At 47.2% G+C, this 23723-nt stretch overlaps 1 protein-coding gene across 1 annotated transcript in view; it reads right to left on the bottom strand.

Annotated features, from left to right (window-relative positions):
* The window catches only part of LOC147703688 (syntaxin-4-like), a 288867-nt gene that overhangs the window by 127450 nt on the left and 137694 nt on the right, over nt 1–23723 (bottom strand). The window contains exon 8 of the mRNA XM_086932046.1: nt 3270–3407. Within this exon, the coding sequence (XP_086788172.1) occupies nt 3270–3407 (138 nt within the window). The remainder of the gene's footprint in view (nt 1–3269; nt 3408–23723) is intronic.

Raw genomic sequence — 23723 nt, forward strand, 5'->3', positions numbered from 1 at the left:
CCTATCCTCCAAGATCCCAACTTACCCCTCGAAGTGTTGGTCGTTCCAGAAGATCCACGTCCACGTCCCCGACCCTGCAGCCTTTGTTCCCTTTGCAAGATCCTCATTGAATAACATTGAGCGCCCGACGGCTCAAAAGCACTCTGCACCTAGCCGCCCGAGTGTCCCTGGGAGTGCAACCTTTGCCCTATCTACTTCCCCATTTGCTCTGAGCAAGTGACCAGGAGCCCAGCTCCCACAGCTGCGTGGCCTGCTAGCCAGCAGCCACCAACCAAAGGCCCCCTGCCTCTCATTGGATAACATTGGGCCTAACTACCTCTGCATCCGGCCGCCCCTGTGCCGCTGAGGGTGTACCAACTGTACCTACCTGACCCTGGGGGACCCCCGAGTCTATGCCTGGAACCTTAACTTCACCAGTCGAGTACTCACCTGAATAACGATGACTCACTTTCCTGCCATAGGATAACTTTGACTGGTTTGACTCGAAATTTCTTCTAAGTGTGAAGTTTTTAAACTTTAAAATATTCATCTAAAATCAGCCGAGTCACGAGTTTCGAATTACTCACCTGTGATCAGGAGAGAAGCCAGTACTGTACCTTGTAGCCCAGTACTGAACCGCAAAAGTAATCGCAACCGTGTTTGCTAGTAATCTAAATTTCTGCCATAGGTAAAATTGACTGTTTTTATGTGAAAATTCTTCTGAGTGTGAAGTTTTGAAATGTTAAAATATTCATTTAAAATCAGCCAAATATCGATATCCGAAGTACTCACCTGTGATCTAGTCATCGACTGATATATTTGTTTCCCGATTACAATTGACATAATGGTGTGTTATACTTGCACAACTGTTTTACATTTTTAGCCATAAGTCATATGAATGCAGTCCTTCTGTCCTGATCTTAGAAATGTTTATGTTCGTGGACTGTACCTTATTTATTGTCCATTGTTACAAACATGTGAATGGTCACGTCCATTTTTATTGATTGTAAGTTCTATAGAGTGATGAGTTTTATAATATATATTGTTTTTATACGTTCCTAACGTTTTTATTGCTCTATGTGTTTTTATTTGCTTTTGTGGCCCAAGTGCAGAAATAAAGTTCTTTTGATTGATTGAATATAAAAATATATGTTATTTTTCTAAATTGGTCTTGAATTTCTTCACTGTGTGTGTCTTATTTATTGACTATGTGTACAACAAATGCTAAACACTCACCTCTGATGAGCCTACAGCTGCTCGACCACACTGTCTAAAAATAGAGCACCTAGGGATTGTTAAAGCAAGCCCCTGTAAACCAATAAGGGTCGCCTGGACTCTCTGCTCAGCGCATCTCCTTGTGGTCATGTATATAGAGAGCCAGCTTCCTACACCTGTTGGAAGAGAAGGGCATATCCCTTTTCTATGATCTACAAGACTCGCATATGTCCCTCCAACTAACTAAAGCACCTTTCTAGATGTCTTGCGGAAAGACTAGGAGGAAAAAAAGGAAGAAGAGGGTTTCTGGGCCCAGCTGCCTTTTCCTTTGCCTCTCTCCTGTACTGCTTCAGACAATAGTTCGACTACTGGATGTACAGAGAGGGCAGACACTGGCAAAAGGCAAAATCTTTCAAGAAGCCTCCACATTTGTGACGCTACCAAAGGATCAGGCTGCTGTATGTATTTTCAATGATCTGGCACCAACCCCTCCTGCCTTGAAAACCTCCAAGCCTACGTCAATCTTATTTCCAAACAAATGAAAACCATCAAGTAGCATGTGCATTAGACTCACCCGCATGTCCTTGAAGAATCGGGTGGACCTTAACTATGCATGTCTCAAAGCTACAGAGGAGCCTAAAGCCCTAGGGGGATATACCCTTGTGTGGCTATGGTTGTCGTTAGAGAAATGAATACCTAGAGAACTTTGTGGTCGAATGGTACTAGGGCGAACCCACTAGCAGTACTCCAAACGGGTCCCCAAGCAGTCTCATGGGGTTCCGAGGCACACAAGAGGAGATTACTGCATTCATAAATAACTCCATTATGGTGTTCAGGAACTGCACCATGTCAGCGCTCTGTGCTGGAAATGCCGGGTAGGCCAGAATTGGTCCCAGGAAGGACAATAGTGTTGCTGCCAGCACGGAAGTAGTTTTAAGGACGTTCAAAGGGCCCAGAACAGGCACTGGAGACACTGATGCTGCCACCAAAGGCTCTTCAGGTAAGCGTGAAGTCAAAGAGCTCAGGCTGCAGCAAGGACTGCACAGATGGAGGGGACCATCCAGGTAATCATCAGCAAAGACAGCAAGTGACGTCTCGGTGAAAGTCATCTCTTCTAATGATTACTCCTCTATTTAAAGGATAATGTAAACTAAGAAGAGCGAACTTCGAGACAGACCAAGACTGGCGTTGGGCTGGTCAAGCACATTACACAAAGACTTTGGCCTCTCGCTCATTAACGACCTTAGTGTACATGAGGCAGCACCTTTGTGCGAAGTTTGAAGTCTACTTCGGCAACAAGAACCAAAGGCAGACCTCGAGGGGGTCAGATATGGACATCTGTCTATGGCAGGAGCAGCAACACAAACCCTGACTTTTTAGGGTGATACATCCCTAAACACTGGCCAGTTCGAATTTAAATGAAAAAAACTTGAACAAAGTGAAAAATTATGAAGAGCAGCTCCGGATGTACATTGATAGATGCAGAAAGCAAAGGAACTGACATCAGTGCACAAGGGTGAAGATGTATGGCTCCAGAGACATCACACCCCTGTGGAGATAGAGCAAGCTCCACCTACCAGGAAACCCAGAAGCTGTCCTGTACAGACAGCCAATACATGGGTTTACGACTAGGGCAGAAATCAAAGACAGCTATAGTAACAAAAAAAATATATACGGATCCATTCTTGGGTTTGGGTCTATTAAAAAAAGTTAAAGCAACTGCTGGTAGAGGTATCCATCAGAACCATCAGAAAATCATGTTCTACATTTAATGAAAATAAGCACTCTTCCAATTTGAAAAATGTCAACCAGACACTACTGCAGAGAAAGTGCATGAGGGCACAAAGGAGCAGTTTATTTTTAAGGAAACTAGTCACTGCAAGAGTCAGACACATGCTTCATAAAACATTAAAATGAGCAAAAGTAAATAACTTCTCTAACCCCCAAACTCATCCTAACCAGTCATAGCAGAATTACCCCTTTAATGAAGCGGCACGGTTTGAAAACATTTCACCCTACTGTAATGCAGCAAGACAGACATTGCCATTTGTTACAGATAAAATATGTTGCTTCACCTGAGCCTCGACCTCCATGGCCAAGTACATAAACATCTCATGCAGCTCCTGGATGCTCTTTTCCAGCTTCAGAATCTCCCCATGGCGAGTTTCAATTTCATTCAGTGCTTCCTTTGTTAATTCAATGTCTTTCAGAATCTGGAGGAGAAGCGAAGAGAAGAAAATAGTGAATCACTCACCAGGGTTAAAGAAACCACCAGAGCCAGTTAATGGAGTGCTTTTTTGGAAGCCAACAAGACTGAGAGGAAGCCAATTTAGATTTTTTTTTACATAAGATTAATATGGAGTGAATTTATTCCATCAAGTACTCCCTAAGAAAATGCTTAAATAGTAAGACTCTAGGGCATTGACATCTATCTAATTAGCCCACCTAAGATGATGTTACAACAGAAGGGATATGTACTTCATAATTCCACAATTTAGACAACTATGCAGTCCTTAACCTTCAAACACCCGACACACATAACAAAAGTGTCCACTGACCACAAGCGACAGTTCAGTACTTCTTTTCGAGTGGATGATGCAACAATGACACATGGAGAAAATTGAGTGAAACTTGTGTGACGAAAACCACTCCATTGTGAGTCCTCTTCCTTCAATTTTCTGATTTATTCTTTTCACTTCAAAGAAAGGCAAGCAGCTCTAGTAATTATTGACGAGAAGCTACACCCAAACATCTATGAACAATGTTTGCTAGATGGTTCTTCACTTGAAACGTATAAGTGTCTTGCATGGTCTGTTGCAGCTGTGAGCAGAAATATGTGCAACTTTGGTGCAGCAATACATATGCCCTAAGGGAAGAAGGATGTTGGTCATAAATGTTTTGTCAGCATCCTGAAAGCAGTTGATGAGAATATTTTTCTATTGCGGTCTATTAGCTTTGAGGAATTGATCGCACAATATCTTCTTCACGTTGGTTTGCGATATAGAAGCATTATTATGTGGTCAAGTTTCACTGAACAACGCAAAGATGAATGCCAGAAGTGGTTGTAAGTGTCTAAACTATTGTACTCCAGACTTTCATATCTTCTTGTGCCTAAGAAAGTCAGAGCAAAAAGTCAACTTTGACTAGGAGCCCAATTGGGACTTCTGTCTTGACACTGAAGTCAACCTTTTTCCCACAGAGAGGAATGCGCTGGAGAGGAGTGGGTCAATTGCCTAGGAGTCTATGCCCCTTCTAGGCAAAACTTAACAGGAGGTGGGAAGCCCAGTTTCTTCTTCTTTTTTTAGATTTCTTTTTATTGAAACAAACATCAGCAGGAAGCGTACATTACAGAGTATCAAATACCGCAGACGAGTATACATCTTGGGGTCACAGTGTCGTAATTTGGCAATGGCCGAGTTAGCGCTTAGCTGTGCTACACGTTTTCCCCTTAACTTGACAATACTTAGAAACACCATTTTGTAAACTGTGGCGGCCATTTTAGAGAATGAGCGGCCTCGTGGTCAGCATGCCCTTTAGTCCGTTGTCCGTGCAACTAACCACTCGATTCTGCCCAGCAACAGGCTATTTTTAGCTACGGTCAAGCCCGCTCATGCGCAGTTCCAACTGACCAGTCACCCCTCAGGAATGTGCCGCCAAACTGACCAGTGAGGTTGTAACCCCTCCCATGAGTTGGCTGTGCTCCAAAAATGACCATATATGTACATAATCCCTGCAACCTTTTGCCGCCTATTTTGTTTTATTGCCTGTAAACTGTATAAAAGAGGGATTCACACCAACGTTCGGTGTGATACTTCTTGCATTACCGAAGGGTGCTGTAGGAATGTACCACCACCCCATGGGGTCTTAATAAACTTGTTCTTTGTACTTTTCAGTTTCCGTGCCAACAGTTCTTTCAATGTAAGTGGGTTATCTTCAGCACATGTAGGCCTTGGGAACCCGATACTACAAATTGGCGACCACGAAGGGACTCATCGGCGACTCGGATGCCCGAAGGAGAGGTCGTGACGAAGGCTTGGAAACTCGCCATGGACGCGCGCGCTGCCACTGAGTGACCCGAGTCTTGGCACCCACGGTGTTTCTTCCCTTCCTTCCGATCTGACCTTCCAGGTGGCGCCAGTCTCCGACTGAGTTCTCGATCGTCTGCGTTGCTGGATAAGTGCCGTTTGGCTGATTCGATTAAAGACCTTGGCAGTTGGAATCTGGACCTTTGAGATTTGGGTAAGATTTGTGATCGGTAAGGTAGTCCTCGGACGCTTGCCGAAGTTCTATGAATTGTGTCTATGATTTGCGTTAGCTAACATTTGTGACTTTGTGACCTTTGTGATCTTTGAATTATATGTGTAGTGCACTTCACATAGGCAGGCATGTAGAGATGTTTCTCTGATTTTGTTTTTTTCCCTCTGAGCGGCACATTTGTGTGAAGTACTGTAAGTGCCAGTTTATACGGTATCACGCTTTCGTGATACTTTTTGAACATGCCTGTTTTAAGCACATTCCGAGGGATGTGCTGTTTCGGAAATGGTACCACAATTAGGTTAGCGGAATCACAGCCGGCTCCCCCAGAAGGAACTCCGAATCGTGAAATGTATATCAAATTTGGCCTTCCCCCTATAATGTATAGCAAATTATGGCATAAATACACAAAAACTGATCCTGAATTGCAATGGCCACTACATGGGTCGTTCGATTTGCGAAAAGTTCAATTTGTGGAGCAGTGTCTGTTTCAGCGTAGGTCTAGACAGAATATGTTTGATTGTGTACGAATGTGGGAGAAAGCGGTGCGTGAACGTATGAAACGTGAAATTGCCTTGGCGGACAAAGAGCAGCGCAAGGCTGCTCGAAATAAGGCTTTACAGCTTGCGGAAAAGGAAGCGCAGGAGAAGAAAGAGAGGGAGGAACGGGAACGTAACTTGCAAACTGCCGGTCAATTTCCTATTCGTTGTCCGCTTTATCCTGTCCTTAATAATGAAATTGATGATTTTTCGTTATTAGATCGTTCTCCGCCTCCGTATGTCCATCCCACGGCTCCGTCTGAGGATTCCTTTGACGAAGGTCGGGATAAGTCGAGTGGAAAGGACAGATCGAGTGGCAGGTTATCTGCGGACAGAGCCGCGGAGTTGCGTGGTCTTGCTAGAAAATTAAATTTGAATCATGTAACTGTAGCAACAATTTTAGCTGAAAAGAATTTGTGGTCCGAACGAGAATTAATGTGTTTCATGACTACTTTAGCGGAAGAGGTTGTTGCTCGCTTCCGTAAATATTCAGACACTTTAGAACCAAAAGCTGTGTCAGTTTATTGTGAGAATTTGGATAAAGGTTTATTTGCTCTTTCAGATACTGACGACCTTTTCAAACGACTACTTCATCTGCGGGATGAGGCGACCAGACTGCGGGATGAAAAGAAAGATGCTACGGGGTCCGCGTCGGGGTCAACAGAGGAATCCAAAGAGTGTTCTCTTCGGGGTTCAGATAAGACTACCAAAATGCATGTTATGCCTATGCGTGAAGCTGCGCCTTTGTATGTTCCTCCGAAGGGAGAGGGTACAGATGACGATAAAACGTCGAAGGATGCGAAGGGGTACTTTATATATAATTGGGTATACGCCGTGGAATAGATCAGATGTTATGGCGTTAAAGAACTCCCTGCCCGATCTTCGTAAAAATCCAGCTGCGTTCTATGAAGGGGTTGAGGGGGCCCTTTCTTCTTGTGTAATGACGCTTGTGGATATAGATCTCTTCTTTGGGTTAATTCTCCCCCCTGATATGTGGAGGTTGATTCGTAAAACTAATGATCAAACGACTTTCGGGGCTAATTGGAAGGACTTAGAACAGGCTGACTTACAAAGGGAACCTGCATGTAAACCGTGTGCTTTGATTCTAGATCTCCCGGCGGCTTTTTTGACTAAATTGAAAACTTTGGTACCCCCTAAAAAGATCGATTGGACCATGTTGGCTTCATGCAAACAGAAGCCAGATGAATCGGTATCTGATTTCTTTACACGCTTTGAAGAAGCTTTTCATGATTACAGTGGGCAATCATTAACAGACGATACGGGTAGGCATTTGTTTGTCGATAAGTATGTGGCTAATCTCCTACCGGAGATTGCGAAACGATTGAAAATGAGTGAAAGCTCCTGGACCACGGCGACCCCTGCGTCTTTGTTAACTATGGCTCAGTATTATGAGCGGCAGGAATTGGAGGCTAAAGAAAGTGTTGATAAGAAGGCGAAAGAATTGAAAACGAAGGTGATGTTGGCACAGGTTCGTGGAACGCAATCTAGAGGGAATGATAGAGGTAGACGAGGAGGGGGTAATGCGTTGTACGGGCGTACGGATATAGCGGAGGATCAATGTGCTTATTGTAAGGAGTTTGGGCATTGGGCTAATGATTGTCCGGTACTTCGTGAGCAACGTAGTCAGCGTGGTCGAGGAGGTGGAAGGTCAAGGAATAGTTATTCGGGGGCGAGAGGCGGCGGAGGTGATCGTGGTAGGTTTGAAGAGAGGGGCCGTGGCCAGGATGAGCGTAATACCTTTGATAGACGGCACCAGTATCAGATATCGGAGGGTGAAACTGTGGAGCATCAGGATTATGTGCATGCATAGGACTGCGTAGGATGGGGTACGGAATCAGTTGAAGTGCCAGTAGATCAGAGTGGTCCATATGTATCAGCCGGTATCTTGGGTTCTACTGATCAGTTTCTAGTTGACACAGGGGCTACTCGTAGCGCTTTGTCTAAAAACTTGGTTCCGAGGGCTCCCCTGTCTGGCGACAGGATTACATGTATTGGGTTTGATGGCACACCCACTCCTAGCCCATTATCGAAGCCCCTTGCACTTTGTCTCGATAAATTTCAGTTTTGGTCAATTTTTGTTGTCACCTTATACCCCAGATAATATTCTGGGCATTGATTTGCTTAAATATTTTCGAGCAACAATACGTTGCGCTCCGGAGGGAGTGCGAGTTATTTTGAATGATAACTATCCAGATTCAGACAGATTTTTTACTATACAAGAATGTGAAGCATTAGCCTCTCTCCCTCATACGTTGTGGGCGACCTCGGATACGGATGTGGGACAGATGCTCATTCCACCCATTCGCATTACTGTCAAGGAGGGAGTACTTTTGCCACGTGTCCCACAGTATAAGATCTCCAGAGAAGGAGAAATTGCCCTGACACACATTGTTCAAGATTTGATCATTGCAGGGGTAGTGGAGGAAGTCCCCTATAATGTTTGCAATAGTCCTATTCTCCCGATCCTTAAGAAAGATACTGACGACAAAGTCTATCGATTTATTATTGATTTGAGAGAAATTAACAAAATTGTCATTCCCCAATATCCGGTGGTGTCTGATATCATGACATTACTTACATTGGTCCCCCCCAACGGCGACGACCTTTAGTGTCATTGACCTGAAAAACGCGTTCTTTTCCATTCCAATCCATCCTGACAGCAGATACTTATTCGGCTTTACGTTAAATAATAAATCGTATAGATTTTGTCGTGTTCCTCAAGGTTACACTGAGAGTCCGAGTATCTACAGCCAGGCTTTAAAAAGACAGCTTGATTCCTTTCAATTGCAATCTGGAGTTGCCCTTATTCAGTATGTCGACGATCTTTTGTTGGCTGCTGATACCTATGCTCAATGCGAGGAGAGTACGCTTGCTTTGCTTTCCTTTTTGGCTCAAAATAATCAAAGTTTCGAAGAAAAAGCTCCAATACTGTAGACCCAAGGTGACCTACCTCGGTCATCTTTTGTCTAAGGAGGGGCGTGCATTAACATCAGATCGAATCCAGGCAATTTTAGATACACCAGTCCCCCGCACACAGAGAGATGTACGTGCCTTCATAGGATTAACGTCCTTTTGTAGACAGTGGATCATGGGGTTTTCGCACATTATAAAACCTTTGTTAGCATTGCTGTCCAAAACTACACCAATGCCCCTTGAAAGGACAGATGAATGTCAAAATGCTTTTGATCAACTGAGACAAGCCCTTTGCTCTGCACCCGTGTTAGGTACACCAGATTATACAAAGATTTTCACATTGTACGTACACGAGAAAGATGGGTGCGCGTTATCAGTGTTAGTGCAAGCACACGGGGACAAACAAAGGCCATGTGCATACTTCTCGGCGGTCCTTGACCCTGTAGCACGTGGGTTACCTGGGCGTTTTCGAGCAGTTGCAGCAACAGCGGTAGCTATACGACAGAGTGAGGGAATAGTTTTATCGCACAAATTGTTGGTGTTAGTTCCCCATGCAGTTGATGCCCTGTTGAATCAGACGAAAACCCAGTATCTCACGAGTGCACGTTTGACAGGATATGAACTTACACTTCTGGCGCCACATATCACACTGAAAAGATGTGCTACTCTGAACCCTGCCACTTTATTGCCCTATCCGGTTGAGGAGGGTCAGGAAGAAAAACATCATGACTGTGTTTTCCTGACTGAGGAACAGACAAAGGGTCGTGTCGACTTACAGGTTATGCCACTTCCAGATGTGGATGGGGAACTGTGGGTTGATGGATCGTGTTTGAGGCTGCCAGATGGTACGACTTCCGCAGCATATGCGATCACGACTCTTAAGACAGTGGTAGAAACAGCACGAATACCACAAAAATCGGCTCAGGCAGCAGAGCTGATAGCTTTGACGAGAGCCTGCGAATTGAGTGCTGGCCTATGTGTGAACATCTACACAGATAGCCGGTACGCCTTCGGAGTAGCGCACGACTTCGGGCTACTCTGGAGAGAAAGTGGGTTTTTGACTTCTCATGGAGTACACATTATGCATGGAGAACTGGTGCGTGATCTCCTAAACGCGTTGCTTTGTCCAAAGAAAGTAGCGATTATTAAATGCAGTGCCCATAAAAAGATCACTGATAAAGTGGGTCAAGGAAATGCCTTTGCCGACAGCATAGCGAGGCAAACAGCTATGTCCCGAACCGACTCCCCCATGTATGTAACAAAATCACAAGCTGAGCGATGGTACGATGCTAGAGCAGAGATACTAGATATCCAGAAATCAGCAACTGAAGCAGAACTTGCGGCATGGGCAGTAGATGGGGCGCTAGATGATGAGGGCTGTTGGAGAAGCAAAGACATGGAGAGATGGAAATTGCCTGCAGCTTACTTGCAAGCGATGGTTCAGATGACACACGGATTAGCACATGTGGGAGCTCTTGCGATCACTCGATTGTTAGCACGAGTTTGGGAGCATCCCGAGATTGCCAATACAGCCAAGAGAGTAGTGCAGACCTGTCTGATATGCTTGCAGCACAATCCTGCGAAAGGGACCCATACTCCGAAAGGAGGGTTCGTTCCACCGTCTGCACCATTCGAGGTACTCCAAATGGATTACATCCAGCTTGAACGTTGCAATAACCTTAAGTATGTCCTAGTGGTGGTGTGAGCTTTTAGTAAATGGGTTGAGGCCTTCCCCACAAAAGATAATACAGATTTGACAACAGCTAAGGTTTTGCTCAAGGAGTACTTCCCTCGATTTGGAGTTTGCAAATTTTTGTGGAGCGATAATGGGCCTCATTTTGTTGGGAAAATTGTGGAGTATGTGCTGAAGGGGTTGGGGATCCAGCAGAAGTTTCATGCTGTGTTCCACCCTCAGTCAGCAGGTCTTGTCGAACGGTACAATGCCACGTTGAAACTAAAACTGGCTAAGATTGTAGCATCTACGTCATTGAAGTGGCCGGATGCTTTACCGTTAGCATTGCTCTCTCTCAGATCAGTGCCCCACTCTCGAACCGGCCTCACACCATATGAAGTGGTGTTTGGAAGGCCTATGAATATTTGGGGGGTGCCCAAGCCGCGATTGATACATGATGTGCCTTGTATAATGATGAATGACTATTTGGCACGATTAACAAATGATTTGCTTTCTATTCATCAACAGGTTCGAGAAGCGCTCCCTGACAATTCCACTGGAGAGGCTCATAATCTCCGTCCTGGGGATTATGTTATGATTAAGTCGTTTGAGAGGACGAACAGCTTGGAACCGAGGTGGCGAGGCCCAGAGCAGGTCCTATTGGCGACTCTAACAGCTGTACGAGTGACCAACAGAAAGCGGTGGATACACTCAACTCACTGCCGGCGTGTCTCTCCGGACCTGGTGAATCCTGCTGTGCTGACTGATTATAAGGAGATTCTGGAAAAAGAAAAGAGCCCAGCTGTGATGTCGGCTGAAGTCGAGGGAGCCTTCCCGGACCACACTGCTTCTGGATGACAGTGGTACGATCTGCGGCCACGATAAGGAGAAGAATTTTTTTGGTTTTCGAGATTGGTTGGTTACCGCTCTGGGGTTTGTGAAACGGAAACCGGGAATCTCAAGGGGGGGGGGGATCAGTTCTGCCAAGAGTAGCGACACCCGTCTTGACCCCGGAGAAGAAAACAACGGCTACCTCGGAGCTCAGCACCGTATTTTTCCTTTTTAGGTGTAAATATACACATATGTACATTTGAGACTTTGTGAACTTTTCGAACTATTTAAGACTTTGAGAACTCATTGAACTATGGCGTCTTCTGCATCACGAGACAAAAGAATACTTGGTGCCATCCTTTTTGTCTTGACCATTGTGGTGATAGCCGTGATAGCTTGGGTAGTTGAACTCGTGGTGCCTGCACGTGAACATTTGCTGCCGACTACCCCGGCTCCATCTGAACATTTTCACTTCACCCTGCCCTACCATGAAGAACGGCATCGTCAGACCTACTTGAACAATAGTTTTATTCAGATCCTGCACCATACGCATAACATGACAAATACTTCTAATTGTTGGGTGTGTGGGATGTTGCCTGGTCATCAGAAGAAAGGGGGCACTCCACTCATTCCGCTCCCGTTTTCACATAATGGGTCCTGCAATGCCTGGTACACTCTTCTATTCACTTTGCGATGGCCAACAAAAGGGGGGTGCTTTTCCGTTTGAATAAAATTTGCTACCATGACCGGGATGGGTATCCACGAGCTGAGGGTACTCGATTTGAATGGGAAGAATACCGCCCCGATAATGCCTCTGCCCCACGTGTCTACAGCAACCAAAGGAACGTTAATGTATCTGGTTCACATATTATTAATGTTATTGCCACTAAAGCTGATTTGTGCATACGGAATAAAGGTACAATCCCGGTTGGGAAAAGTGAATGCAACACTACACTTACGTTCGACAGCCCGAATGGCATATCGTTTGTGGCATCTCGTAATACTTATTTTATTTGTGGATCTAAGGGCTATCATCAGCTTCCGTTAGGATGGTTAGGCACTTGCTATGTATCTTTTGTATTGCCCCCTGTATTCATTGCCCCACCAATGTATCATAATGACTATGTGCTTTACCACGATTTTGTGTTAAATCGTGTTAAACGTACTGTTGTTCTGGATGATATTGACCAGACGGATACCGCACTGCAGCAATATGTGGACTTTAATTTTGGACTGTTCTCCTTTGTAGGGGCCGCCTTGAATAGTAGAAAAATAAGACGATTGACCCGTGTTGTTGAGGCTGTAGCTAATGATACTGCTATCGCATTAGGAAATATTACTGAAGAACTTCAGATTTCTAGGATCGTTACACTTCAGAACAGAATGGTTCTAGATGTGGTTCTAGCTGATCGGGGGGGGGGGGCATGTAGAATTATCGGAAGTAGCTGCTGTGTTTATGTACCAGATAATTCGCCATCCGTTTATGATGCCATTTCTAAGTTGCACAAAATAGCAGCTGAAATACACCCGGACAATGGAACTTGGACTTTTTCAGGATGGTTCTGGTCAATGCTTACCACTTGGGGTTGGAAACTGCTAACGATTTTATGTAGCATTGTCGGGATATTGTTCCTCGTATGTTTATGTATACAATGTGGCCCAGCTTTATGTTCTATGTGTCTATCGGCTTGTATACCATCAAGACGAGCTCTTGCTCACAACAAAATGATGCTTCATAAAGAAGTAGCTCAAATAATGCTAATTGATATTGAAGATGAACATCCCGATTATGTCCACTATGAGGTAGCTTCAGCTAAACGCTAAAAGGGTCGTCTGTCGTAATTTGACAATGGCCGAGTTAGCGCTTAGCTGTGCTACACGTTTTCCCCTTAACTTGACTATACTTAGAAACGCCATTTTGTAAACTGTGGCGGCCATTTTAGAGAATGAGCGGCCTCGTGGTCAGCATGCCCTTTAGTCCGTTGTCCGTGCAACTGACCACTCGATTCTGCCCAGCAACAGGCTATTTTTAGCTACGGTCAAGCCCGCTCATGCGCAGTTCCAACTGACCAGTCACCCCTCAGGAATGTGCCGCCAAACTGACCAGTGAGGTTGTAACCCCTCCCATGAGTTGGCTGTGCTCCAAAAATGACCATATATGTACATAATCCCTGCAACCTTTTGCCGCCTATTTTGTTTTATTGCCTGTAAACTGTATAAAAGAGGGATTCACACCAACGTTCGGTGTGATACTTCTTGCATTACCGAAGGGTGCTGTAGGAATGTACCACCACCCCATGGGGTCTTAATAAACTTGTTCTTTGTACTTTTCAGTTTCCGTGCCAACAGTTCTTTCAATGTAAGTGGGTTATCTTCAGCACATGTAGGCCTTGGGAACCCGATACTACAAATGGATAAATAAAACTGAAAAACATATCAGAACTTCACGAAGAGGGGGAATCATCCGGGACAGCATTCATGTCTGGTGTGCATATTTCTCCTCTGTAACTGTTACAAGGTCCCCAGATCAAAGATCATTTCTGAGGGCATCCCCTCGCAAAGTAGGTAGTTTTCTCCTTGAACATACACCAATTTAAATTGTTTTCCCATCCTTCCGAGGAGGGGGCCTGCTCCACTCCCCACAGCTGGGTGATATTCCGCTTGGCGATCATATAACCTAGAGTGACCCATTGTGTCTGTGAAGTGTTTAAGTCACTCGGTTCCCATATGTTAAGTAGGCATCTCCTTGCCTCTGGAGACAGGGAAACTCCGAGAACTCCATGTATGGTTTTATGTATGCTGTGCCAGGAGCGGTGACGTATTCACACTCCCATATAATATGCATAAAGGTACCAACTAGACCACATTGCCTCTTGCACCGCCCCGAGTCTGAAAGCCCCATATGTACCAATCTTGGTCCTGTAAGGAATACCCCCTATGTAGAATCTTGAGTTGAACCAGTCGAAAGCGTGCTGAGATCGCAACCTCCCTAGGAGAGGAAACTGCAGTCTGCCAGTCTTCCTCATCCAGCTCTATACCGTCTTGCGTCCACTTGACTCTCAGCGCCTCAAGGGAGTAAGCCCTATGATAAAACAATTTCTCTTATATATAAAAAAACTGATTAATCAGGAAGGTGACCGTCTAATACTCCATCTTCCAACGGGGAAGCTTCTGAAGGTTCCGTCTCGCAGGGAAGTAATGAAAGGAGGGAATGGCGAACTGGCCCATATCTAAAAAACTCGGAGTGTGCAAGTTTATATTCCATCTGCATTTCTTCAAATGATTTAATCTTCCTCTTCCCCCAAACATCTATGACCCTGGAAAGGCCTATGAGTTCCCACTTATCGAAGCCTTTCGTCTTCCATAACTTGCCCAGCTGTTCGGAGTCCCACAGCGGGGTAGCCATAGTCAATCTGTTTCTCCAAACCAATGAGTCCGTGGCCACATGCCAAACATGCACGGAGTGTTTAGTGGGACCTGTTAATGTCACCTTGTTAGGTCGAGAGTATAGGGCTCCGTTATAATTATTGCCAGGAAGAAGCCATTTATCCATGGCATAGCCAGGGTCATCAACCCTCCATAAGTGCAGTGGTTAATTGCCCCCAGATGGGCCTCCCAATAATATCTTTTGATATCCGGGAGGGAGATACCTCCGTGGTAGGAGAGTAGGGTCTGCAATCCTATGGTCACCCCAGTTTTTTGCTTGTTTTGCTTCACTGGTTTAAGACTTTCCATGGCTGTGGGCCTGCTAATCAGACCCACAGCCTAGCTGTTCTCTCTCTAAATTGACATCCATGTACTTTAGGTGCATTTACCAATTGGTATTGGGTCACTCTTGTAAGTCCTTGTACAGTGTACCATAGGTACCCAGGGCATAAGTGTACCCAAGGCCTACCAGGGGCTGCAGCATGTATTGTGCCACCCCTGGCTGGCCATCTAAACAGACACAACTGGCTGACGACACTCAGTTGGCGGTTACGATCAGCGGGGATGCCAAGCAGGATGCCCTCAGGTTCCGAAGTGGACTGAGAGAGGTGGCCAGCTGGATGAACAACAACTGTCTCCAGCTGAACGCGTCAAAAACAGAGGTGATGATCGTTGGAAGGGAAGCGGACCACTGGGGGGACGAATGGTGGCCTCCAGAGCTGGGATCAGCGCCGGCCCCTGTCCTGGAACTCAGGAATCTCGGAGTATGGCTTGACCACACGCTAAGCTTTGTGACTCATACAAAGAGAGTGGCGGCCTGCTGTTTTGGAGTACTACGCGGGCTAAGACCCCTGCTGCGATTCTTCGATGCTCCTACTCGACAGCTGGTCGTTCAAGCAATGATCATCTCGCGGTTGGATTACGCCAGTTCTCTCCTTTTAGGAGCGAACCAAGCCGAGATTCTCCGCTTACAACGAGTCCAGAACGCGGCGGCTAGGGCGGTGGTTGGTCTGCCTCGTACCTGCCCTACCTCTAACACCCTGCGGTCCTTGCACTGGCTCCCGATATGCAAGCGTATCCAATTTAAGGCTCTCTGCATGGTTTTTAAAATTTTGAGAGAGTTGGCACCCGGAATACTGAATACACTGATCTCTCCCTATGTTCCTACCCGCTCACTACGTTCCCTTGGACAGTCCTTGGTGGTCGTCCCCCGCTTCAGACTTAGTCGGATGGGGGGTCGCTCCTTCCGCGTGAAAGCCGCAACCCTCTGGAATGCGCTCCCCCTGGAAATCCGCCTTTCGAATGACCTAATGTCTTTTCGTAGGGCCTTGAAAACCTTCTTGTTTTAATTGTTTTCTAGTTTTTATTGTTTCCTTTTGTTTCGGACCTAGTGTTGTGTTGTGTTTGCCTTTCCCTGCGCCAGGACGCTCCTTCGCTGGAGCAGCTGTGCGCATTAAAATGTAACTAACATAACATAACATAACACAGCTGGGGCCAGGTGGTGTAATCACCCTTTGCTATAGATATAGTATACCTATATCTAACCCTAAAATGGACACATATCCTCCTATAAGCCACTCCTATGGCAGGCCTTAACAATCCTGGAGGCAGAGTGCTTGGAATTATGTGAGATGGTGCTCTAGCATGAGTTGAGCCTGTCTGCAGCTTTCGGAACCAAGTCCTTTAGCTGTTTCCATGATAACGCTATACCATATACTCTTAAGTGCTTTATAATCCTCGCGGTTATTGCTAACTTTGGCATAGCATTATCAAAACATGTCGAGTAAGGTGTCATACGAATTGGAATACTACCCCCTCGCCAGTTCTGGCGACGGGGGTAGCATTCCACCCTTTTAGAGGGACAGGACACGTATGTAACTGTGAACCCCGGTTAAAGTTAACTCGAGCCTCAGCATCACAAAATGGATGCTGCCACCACAGACACGAGTCTGACCTCCTGCTGCTGGGAGTCCTTCCAGCGAGGGAGGCCTGGACAAAGGGTTTCCTGCCTTGGGAGGTGCTAGCACCACCCCAGACAGGATTTTGTGTATTGAGGTAGGACAGGCTGAAAGGAATGAGACATGCCTGGGGCACACAAGGTGTCCCTGTGCATACCCAGGTTCAAACCAGTTGCTGGGGCACTCCAGCCCCAGCGCGAAACCTGACAAAGGATAGGGGGTGTAACCACCCCCCTTCCTGGTCCCACCCATAGGAGGGACCTAGTCACAGTACAGCCCCCTTTAGGAGAATAAAGGTAGGAGCTGGTCCCATTCCAATTTAGATTATCCTGATTTGAAACTACAAAGAAGAAACGCTGGACTTCGACGTTCTGCTCCACAGAAGACTGAAGAAATCTCCCTTGTGGTCAAGGAGTGACCACCCTGCACAAGCAGGCACCATCAAGCGTCCTAGCGGTTCACTTTGTTGTCCTTCCTGCCGGAACCAGACTCAAGAGCCCAACGTGATCCAGACTTCCAGAACTCTCCGACCTCTATCTACATCTGCAGCACAGCTGAGATCCGTGGGTGCGACGAGACATGTAGGACCGGCCATCTTGGAGAAACTGCACTTCGCTTCCAGCACAACTTCAGAGGTATCCTCGAGTAAGTGCTTTGGGGATTGAGAAGCCACAGCCCCGAGCTACTCCTGCACAGAAGATCAGCCCTCCAGCATCTACGAGATCAGCATGGGGCCCTTTTGCTGGATTGCTGCTCGACGCGTTGTCTGGTCACTTGCCGGCTGGCTAGTGGCCTCCTTGACGACGATCCACAAAATCTACACCCCTGGTCTGGTTGCTCCAGAACGGCCCTCGCCTCCCTGCAAAGGAGAAGCACCCAGGACCCTCCTGGTCCACACCAGACGCCTTTTCCACTCACTGCGTGGGTTGCCTTTGCCAAGGCCTGTTGACGCCGAATCCGGAACAGACACCACCGACAGCAAGAGCCTGCGTGGGACAGCTCGTGCCTCCATCCTGGTCATCGAAGACACCTCCTCCACGTGGCTGCAGAGTCAAGCGTCCACTCTTCACCTGATCGCGACGACAGCATCTGGTTCCTTCCTGGTTCCACTCCGGTCACTGGCTAGTGGCTGTGAACATTGTCCCCTCTGCTTTCAGGTCTTCATCTTCCTCGATCCACCCTTGGATCGCTCCGGACATCTTCCTCCTGGTCGCCTGCAGCATCTTTTCTTCAAGGCTCCATTGACTTCAACGCAGAAACCCGACACTTTCACACCTATGCACCCGCAGCCCGTGGGTGAGGTAACGAGAGCATTTCGGTGCTCAAGGGTAGATTGACTCTCCTAGTGTCCAGGTATCCTGTTGTTTTAGTCTTAACCAGTCGGAACGGTCTATTACTTACCTTTTCGTAATTTGTAGTGTCCATTGACTTTGTTACGCATCTCGCGTGTGAGTTCACACTCTGCACACGCGTCCCGTGGGCCTCCTGCCCGTTACCTAAGGTTAGGGTAGTGTAGTCTCAGCGAACCTACAGCCTCTGGACAGCTCCATTCCTTCCATCGATTTCCTTATACCATTTACTTAGTATATGGTTTGTCGTGCCCCTAGGGCACCATTGTAATATGTGCAACTTATCGTATTTTTCTTAAGAGTCTTGTCATGTGCTTAGCCCTCTGATCTCATAAAGCGTTCAGAGGTGTTTTGTTAGTAATAAATATCTTGTTTATTTTCATAACAACCTGTGTGGTGTCCTTTTATTTGGTATTCTTGGGGTTATATGTGGTAAAACAGCTGGCTTCACATGCCAAAAGAGTTTAGCCTAAGACTGCTTTGTCCATGCTACTATTAAGATAGCTGGTCTATAAGGTTGACTTACAACCAATCACCATAAGGGTTGTTTGGACTGATACAAGGCGATCACTAGAACTAGTGAACATCATAGATCAGGCCAACTTCTCACATTGGTGTGCAGCGGTTGGGATTTGAGCTTGCTGTTGTTTTTTACCAAATATAATCTTGAGATATAATTTGAAAGATCACATAAGGTACCATAGGTACATATAATAAAGCTTAGAAATACTCTGAGTTCTACTGAACCAGCTGTTGTAGTAGAAAGGGAGTAGCACACCCTGACTACAACTCTTAGCAAGGGATCAGTAGGAAAACCCATAGTGTAGGTAAGTGCACCACTTACACCTCACTAGAAAGCATGTCCATCACAGGAGAGAACGCAGTGGCTCCCCTTGTGATTAGTGACCCTCCACAGGCCGTTTCCAGATATGCAGCCCTCAGCTTCCAGGAGATGACAATTGTGTAACTCCAGGAAACTGAAACAGGGTTCTAACCCTACTCTTCCTTTTCTGTTAGGTCTCTTAGAGACATATAATGCTAGAAGGGCTTCTAACCCAGGCCCCTCTGATCCTACAGATGGAAGCATGCCCCCCTTAGAAGGTGACCCTGAGTCTAACCTCCCTGAAACAGAAGATATAGATGGTAGGGAAGATGGGAACTCATCTGAGGAGGAGGTAGACAATGGCCAACCTTTAGTCAGCAGGCTTACAAGGGCCACCTTAAGCCTACATGGGGATGGAACTGGGGGAGCCCTAGACCTATCCACAAGCAGGCCTAACCTTGGGAATAGAAGAGCTAGGTCTCACTCCAGAAGCTCTAACAGATCTATTCACACCCATGTCTCTCACACCTTCTCAGAGAGGAATGACTTCCCTTCAGAGAAGAGAACATGAGGCAATGATGAAGGAAGTTAATCTGAGGATCCAAGGGGAAGAACTTGCCCTTGCCAAGGAGAAACGTGCCTTTGCCGGAGAGCAGAAATTGAGTGGGTTAGAACCCACTGGTGGCAGCTTTATCCCTAGAGATAAAGACAGGAGTTTTGATACTAGACACCTGAGTAAAATAGTGCCCTCCTATAAGGTAGGAGATGACTGCTCTGGAGAGGGCCTGCACAGTACAAGCAGGTACCCCAGAGTCAGTGGGCAGCTATCTTGTGGCTCTCCTCTGAAGGTAAAGGTAGAGATAAGCTCCTCACTGTTAGAGCTGAGGATGCTTATGATTGCCAAGTCCTGAAAAATGCACTGATTGATGGGGTTGGCTTAACAACTGAACAGTACAGGTTGATGTTCAGAGACACCCAGAAAACTCAATCTCAGGATTGGACTGACTTTGTTGATTGTGCCACTAAGGCTTTGGAAAGATTTTGAATTTGTAACGCGTCGGAATGGAAATGAAACGCGTTCGATAACAATACCGTCGAATTGGAAAGGGAATACGCGCCGATAAATCACTTTTCTCTGAAGTTGATCTGGAGCGTCTCGATCCTCATCCGAACCCGATGGCGGAAAAAAACAATCTAAGGATGGAGCCGATGCCCATGCGCACTACCAACCAAGGGAGGAGTCACCAAGATACAAAAGACTCTCCAAGAGAAAAACAAAGTGCAATCATCCGAGCCCAACACCAGATGGCGATCTATTCATAATGTACCATCTGCAGCCCATATGCCTCGAACAGCTGGTTACTGGGAAGTAAAGTTACTGATTACACAGGATTGTATAATCTAATTATGAGAGAGCAAATCTTAAATAATTGTCAGAACCAGTTGTTGCATCAGCACCTGATTGACTCAGATCGGACCTCTCCCAAAGAATTGGGAAAGAAGGCAGACAGATGGGTCAGGACAAGGGTCAAGCAGCAGAACCAGGGTGGTGGCCAGAAGAAAGCAGACCAAAGGAGTAATCAGAATCAACAAAATGACCAGAAGTCTTCAACAGGGCCCCAACAATATAAGGAGGGTGGGTCCCAGAATTCCCAAAAGAAGAAGACTGATGTTCCAAGAAAACCATGGTGCCAGTACTGTAAAAGTAAGACTCACTGGTTTAGTGAGTGCACCAAGAAAGGCTCAGCTCCTACCACTACTGCCCCTAAGGCACCTGCACCCCTAGTACAGTTAGTAGTGGTAGTGCACCCCCCAAGGCTATAGTTGGGATAACCCTGGGAACTGAGGTGGGTTATGACTTAGTCAGAATATCTACTCAGGCTGTTCTTGTTTGTAGTGGGGACATGGATATGTCCCCTACTGTAAGTCCCAGTACTCTGGGCAAATACAGGCAAACGCCTTTAATCAATGGAAAAATGGCTCAGGCCTACAGGGACACATGTGCCAGTGTCACTATGGTGACACCAAACTTTGTGGACCCTGAACAGATCATACTAGGTTCAGACTACCTAGTGACCAATGCTAGCAACGTCGCTACCAATCACAGTATGGCAGTTGTTAATTTCTCCTGGGGAGGGGTAACTGGCCTCAAAAGGGTTGTAGTTAGTTCAGACCTCCCAGTGGACTGTCTTTTGGGCAATGATTTGGAATCCTCCTTATGGTCAGAAGTAGAGTATAGGACTCATGTGGAAATGTTAGGTTTGTCAACACATGTCCTTGCTGTGACCAGGTCACAGGCCAGAAAATGCCCAGCTGAACAAGTGCTGGATCCTGGAACAATGGAACAGACACTATCCAAGAGGAAGAGCAGTAGGGTTAAGGCAGTGCCTTCCCCCCTGCCTCGGGTTGAGGATCAGCCCTCTAAGGAGGCTGACCAAAAGACCCCAGAAGGAACTGTCCTAGAAGAACTGGAGCCTGAACAGGTTGAGTTTCTTGGGACAGGGGGGCCTTCCAGGGCAGACTTGAGGCAGGCACAGTTCGACTGTTCCTCCCTTGAACCCCTCAGACAGCAAGCTGCTGCTGAGGCTGCAGGGAATGCTACAGGTACCCACAAGGTGTACTGGGATGATGGACTCCTATACTCTGAGGCAAGAGACCCCAAGCCTGGTGCTACCAGGAAGCTGGCCATCCCCTTGTCTCTTAGAGGTTTCCTTCTTACCTTAGCCCATGAAATTCTCCAGGCAGGTCACTTAGGCCAGAATAAGACTTGGGACAGGCTTGTCCCTCACTTTCACTGGCCTCATATGTCTGAAGACACCAAAGAGTTTTGTCGCTTATGTGTCACCTGCCAAGCCAGTGGGCGCACCGAGTGTCCGCCCCGCCGGGCAGATCGGGACTCCTACCAGATATTCTAAAGCGGGTCCATTTCTTCACAGAGAAAGAGGCAATCTGGAATGCAGCACGAGATAAACCGGACCTACAATACAGAGGCCACAAAATTCAGATCTTTCAAGACCTGGCGCCTAACACCCTGAAGAGGAGGCGAGCGTTCCGACCAGTGACTGAGAAGTTGCGCAGTATGGGCATTGCGTACCAATGGCGTCACCCGTTCGCACTGATATTCCAGTGGGAATCCAAGCGGAGAGTCATACGGTCCTACACAGAAGCGGCGCAACTCATACGACTACAGGCGACTCCGCCTGCGAGCCCGTCACCATCTCGTAGGCGGGAGGGGAAGGCCGCGGCGCCCTCATGGACTACTGTGTGCCGACTGCATCGCCGTCCGTCCGAGGGGGAGCAATCGCCCTCACAGGCCAAGCAGGATATCATTGCTCATATTCGGTCCCTCGAAGGGGACAAAGAGGGGCATGGTGGGCGATCCCGACACCTTGACTGGCGACATGCTAGCGCTCCACTTTTTTTTAGTACTGGGGCGCCACTCCTGGGCCTCGTGCTGTCTCGCATTCCACCCTGGCTCCTGAGATGAGGGGCGGGGGGCATGTGGGAGCTCCCCGAATTCAGGATTTCTGAGACTGTCACGACCCCCCTTCTTCGACTGTCCCTCAGGGAGTTACATCCCAGATAGCGCCAAACCTGTGGGTGTAGGATGCTCTGTACCGTGGACAGCGCAGTGAGGCCCTGTTGGCCGCCATTGTTGTTTCTAACTGAGTGGCCTGTCTGGCTGCTCTTTGCTCTCTCTCCTTTCCTCTATTTTTCCTATTTCCTACTATCCTATGCTCTCTCTTCTTTCCCTTTCTTGGTGGGTGCGGGGTGGAAACGTCAGTTGTTGGACTGGGGTGGGGTGCTGCGGATGCCTAGCTATTGGGCGTGTGCGATGCGTGGGATGTGTGCTGTGCGATTGTGGCCGGGTGCCGCTCAGAATCAGATATGGCGGTGAATGCTCCTAGTCCTTTGAAGGTCCTGACGCTTAACGTAAAGGGCCTTAACTCGCCTAATAAGCGTAAGCAGCTTTGGCATTATCTATTAAGGCAACACCCTGACATCATTTTTCTTCAAGAAACGCATCTCATGCAGGCTGATACTGCGCGCATGGCCCACCCTAAATATCCCCTTCAGTTTTGGGCTGCAGCTGACACCAAGACAGCGGGAGTGGCAATCTTGTGCAGGCAGGGGGGCGGCAGGCCTTTCCGTGGTGGTGATGGACGATTCCTTCGGGTGGAGGTGGAACTTGGTCGCCGTCACATCACGCTGTGCAATATCTATGCCCCTAATCAGGCGCAGGACTGTTACCTCCGAGACCTCCTAGGGGGCAGATACCGCAGACCGGCTCATCCCTTATTGTGGGCGGGGACCTCAATTTGGTATGGAATCCTAAGGTAGACAGGAGTGAGAACTCCTCCAGTGGCGCAGGAGCAATGTCTGCGACTCTGCACAAGCAGCTGACGGACCTTGGGCTGTTCGACGCCTGGCGATACTTTTCCCCGGACAAGCGTGGGTACTCATACTATTCGCATGTCCATCGATCCTACTCTCGCATCGACTACCTGTTTGTCACTAGGGACCTCCTCGGCGACACGGTGGAGGTCGACATGTCCGATATCTCCCTCTCTGATCACTCCCATGTTGAGTTACTGTTACAGGATCCGGCGGCGCGCCCTGCCCGGGAACGGAGGTGGTACCTTCCGCCGAGCATTCTGAGGGACTCGGAAGCTGTGGAGGACATTATGGGAGCCATTGTCTCCTACTTTGAGAACAACGACCTTCCTGAAACACCCTTCCTGG

Source organism: Lissotriton vulgaris, chromosome 7, assembly GCF_964263255.1.
Source record: "Lissotriton vulgaris chromosome 7, aLisVul1.2, whole genome shotgun sequence".
Classification (NCBI taxonomy): Eukaryota; Metazoa; Chordata; class Amphibia; order Caudata; family Salamandridae; genus Lissotriton; species Lissotriton vulgaris.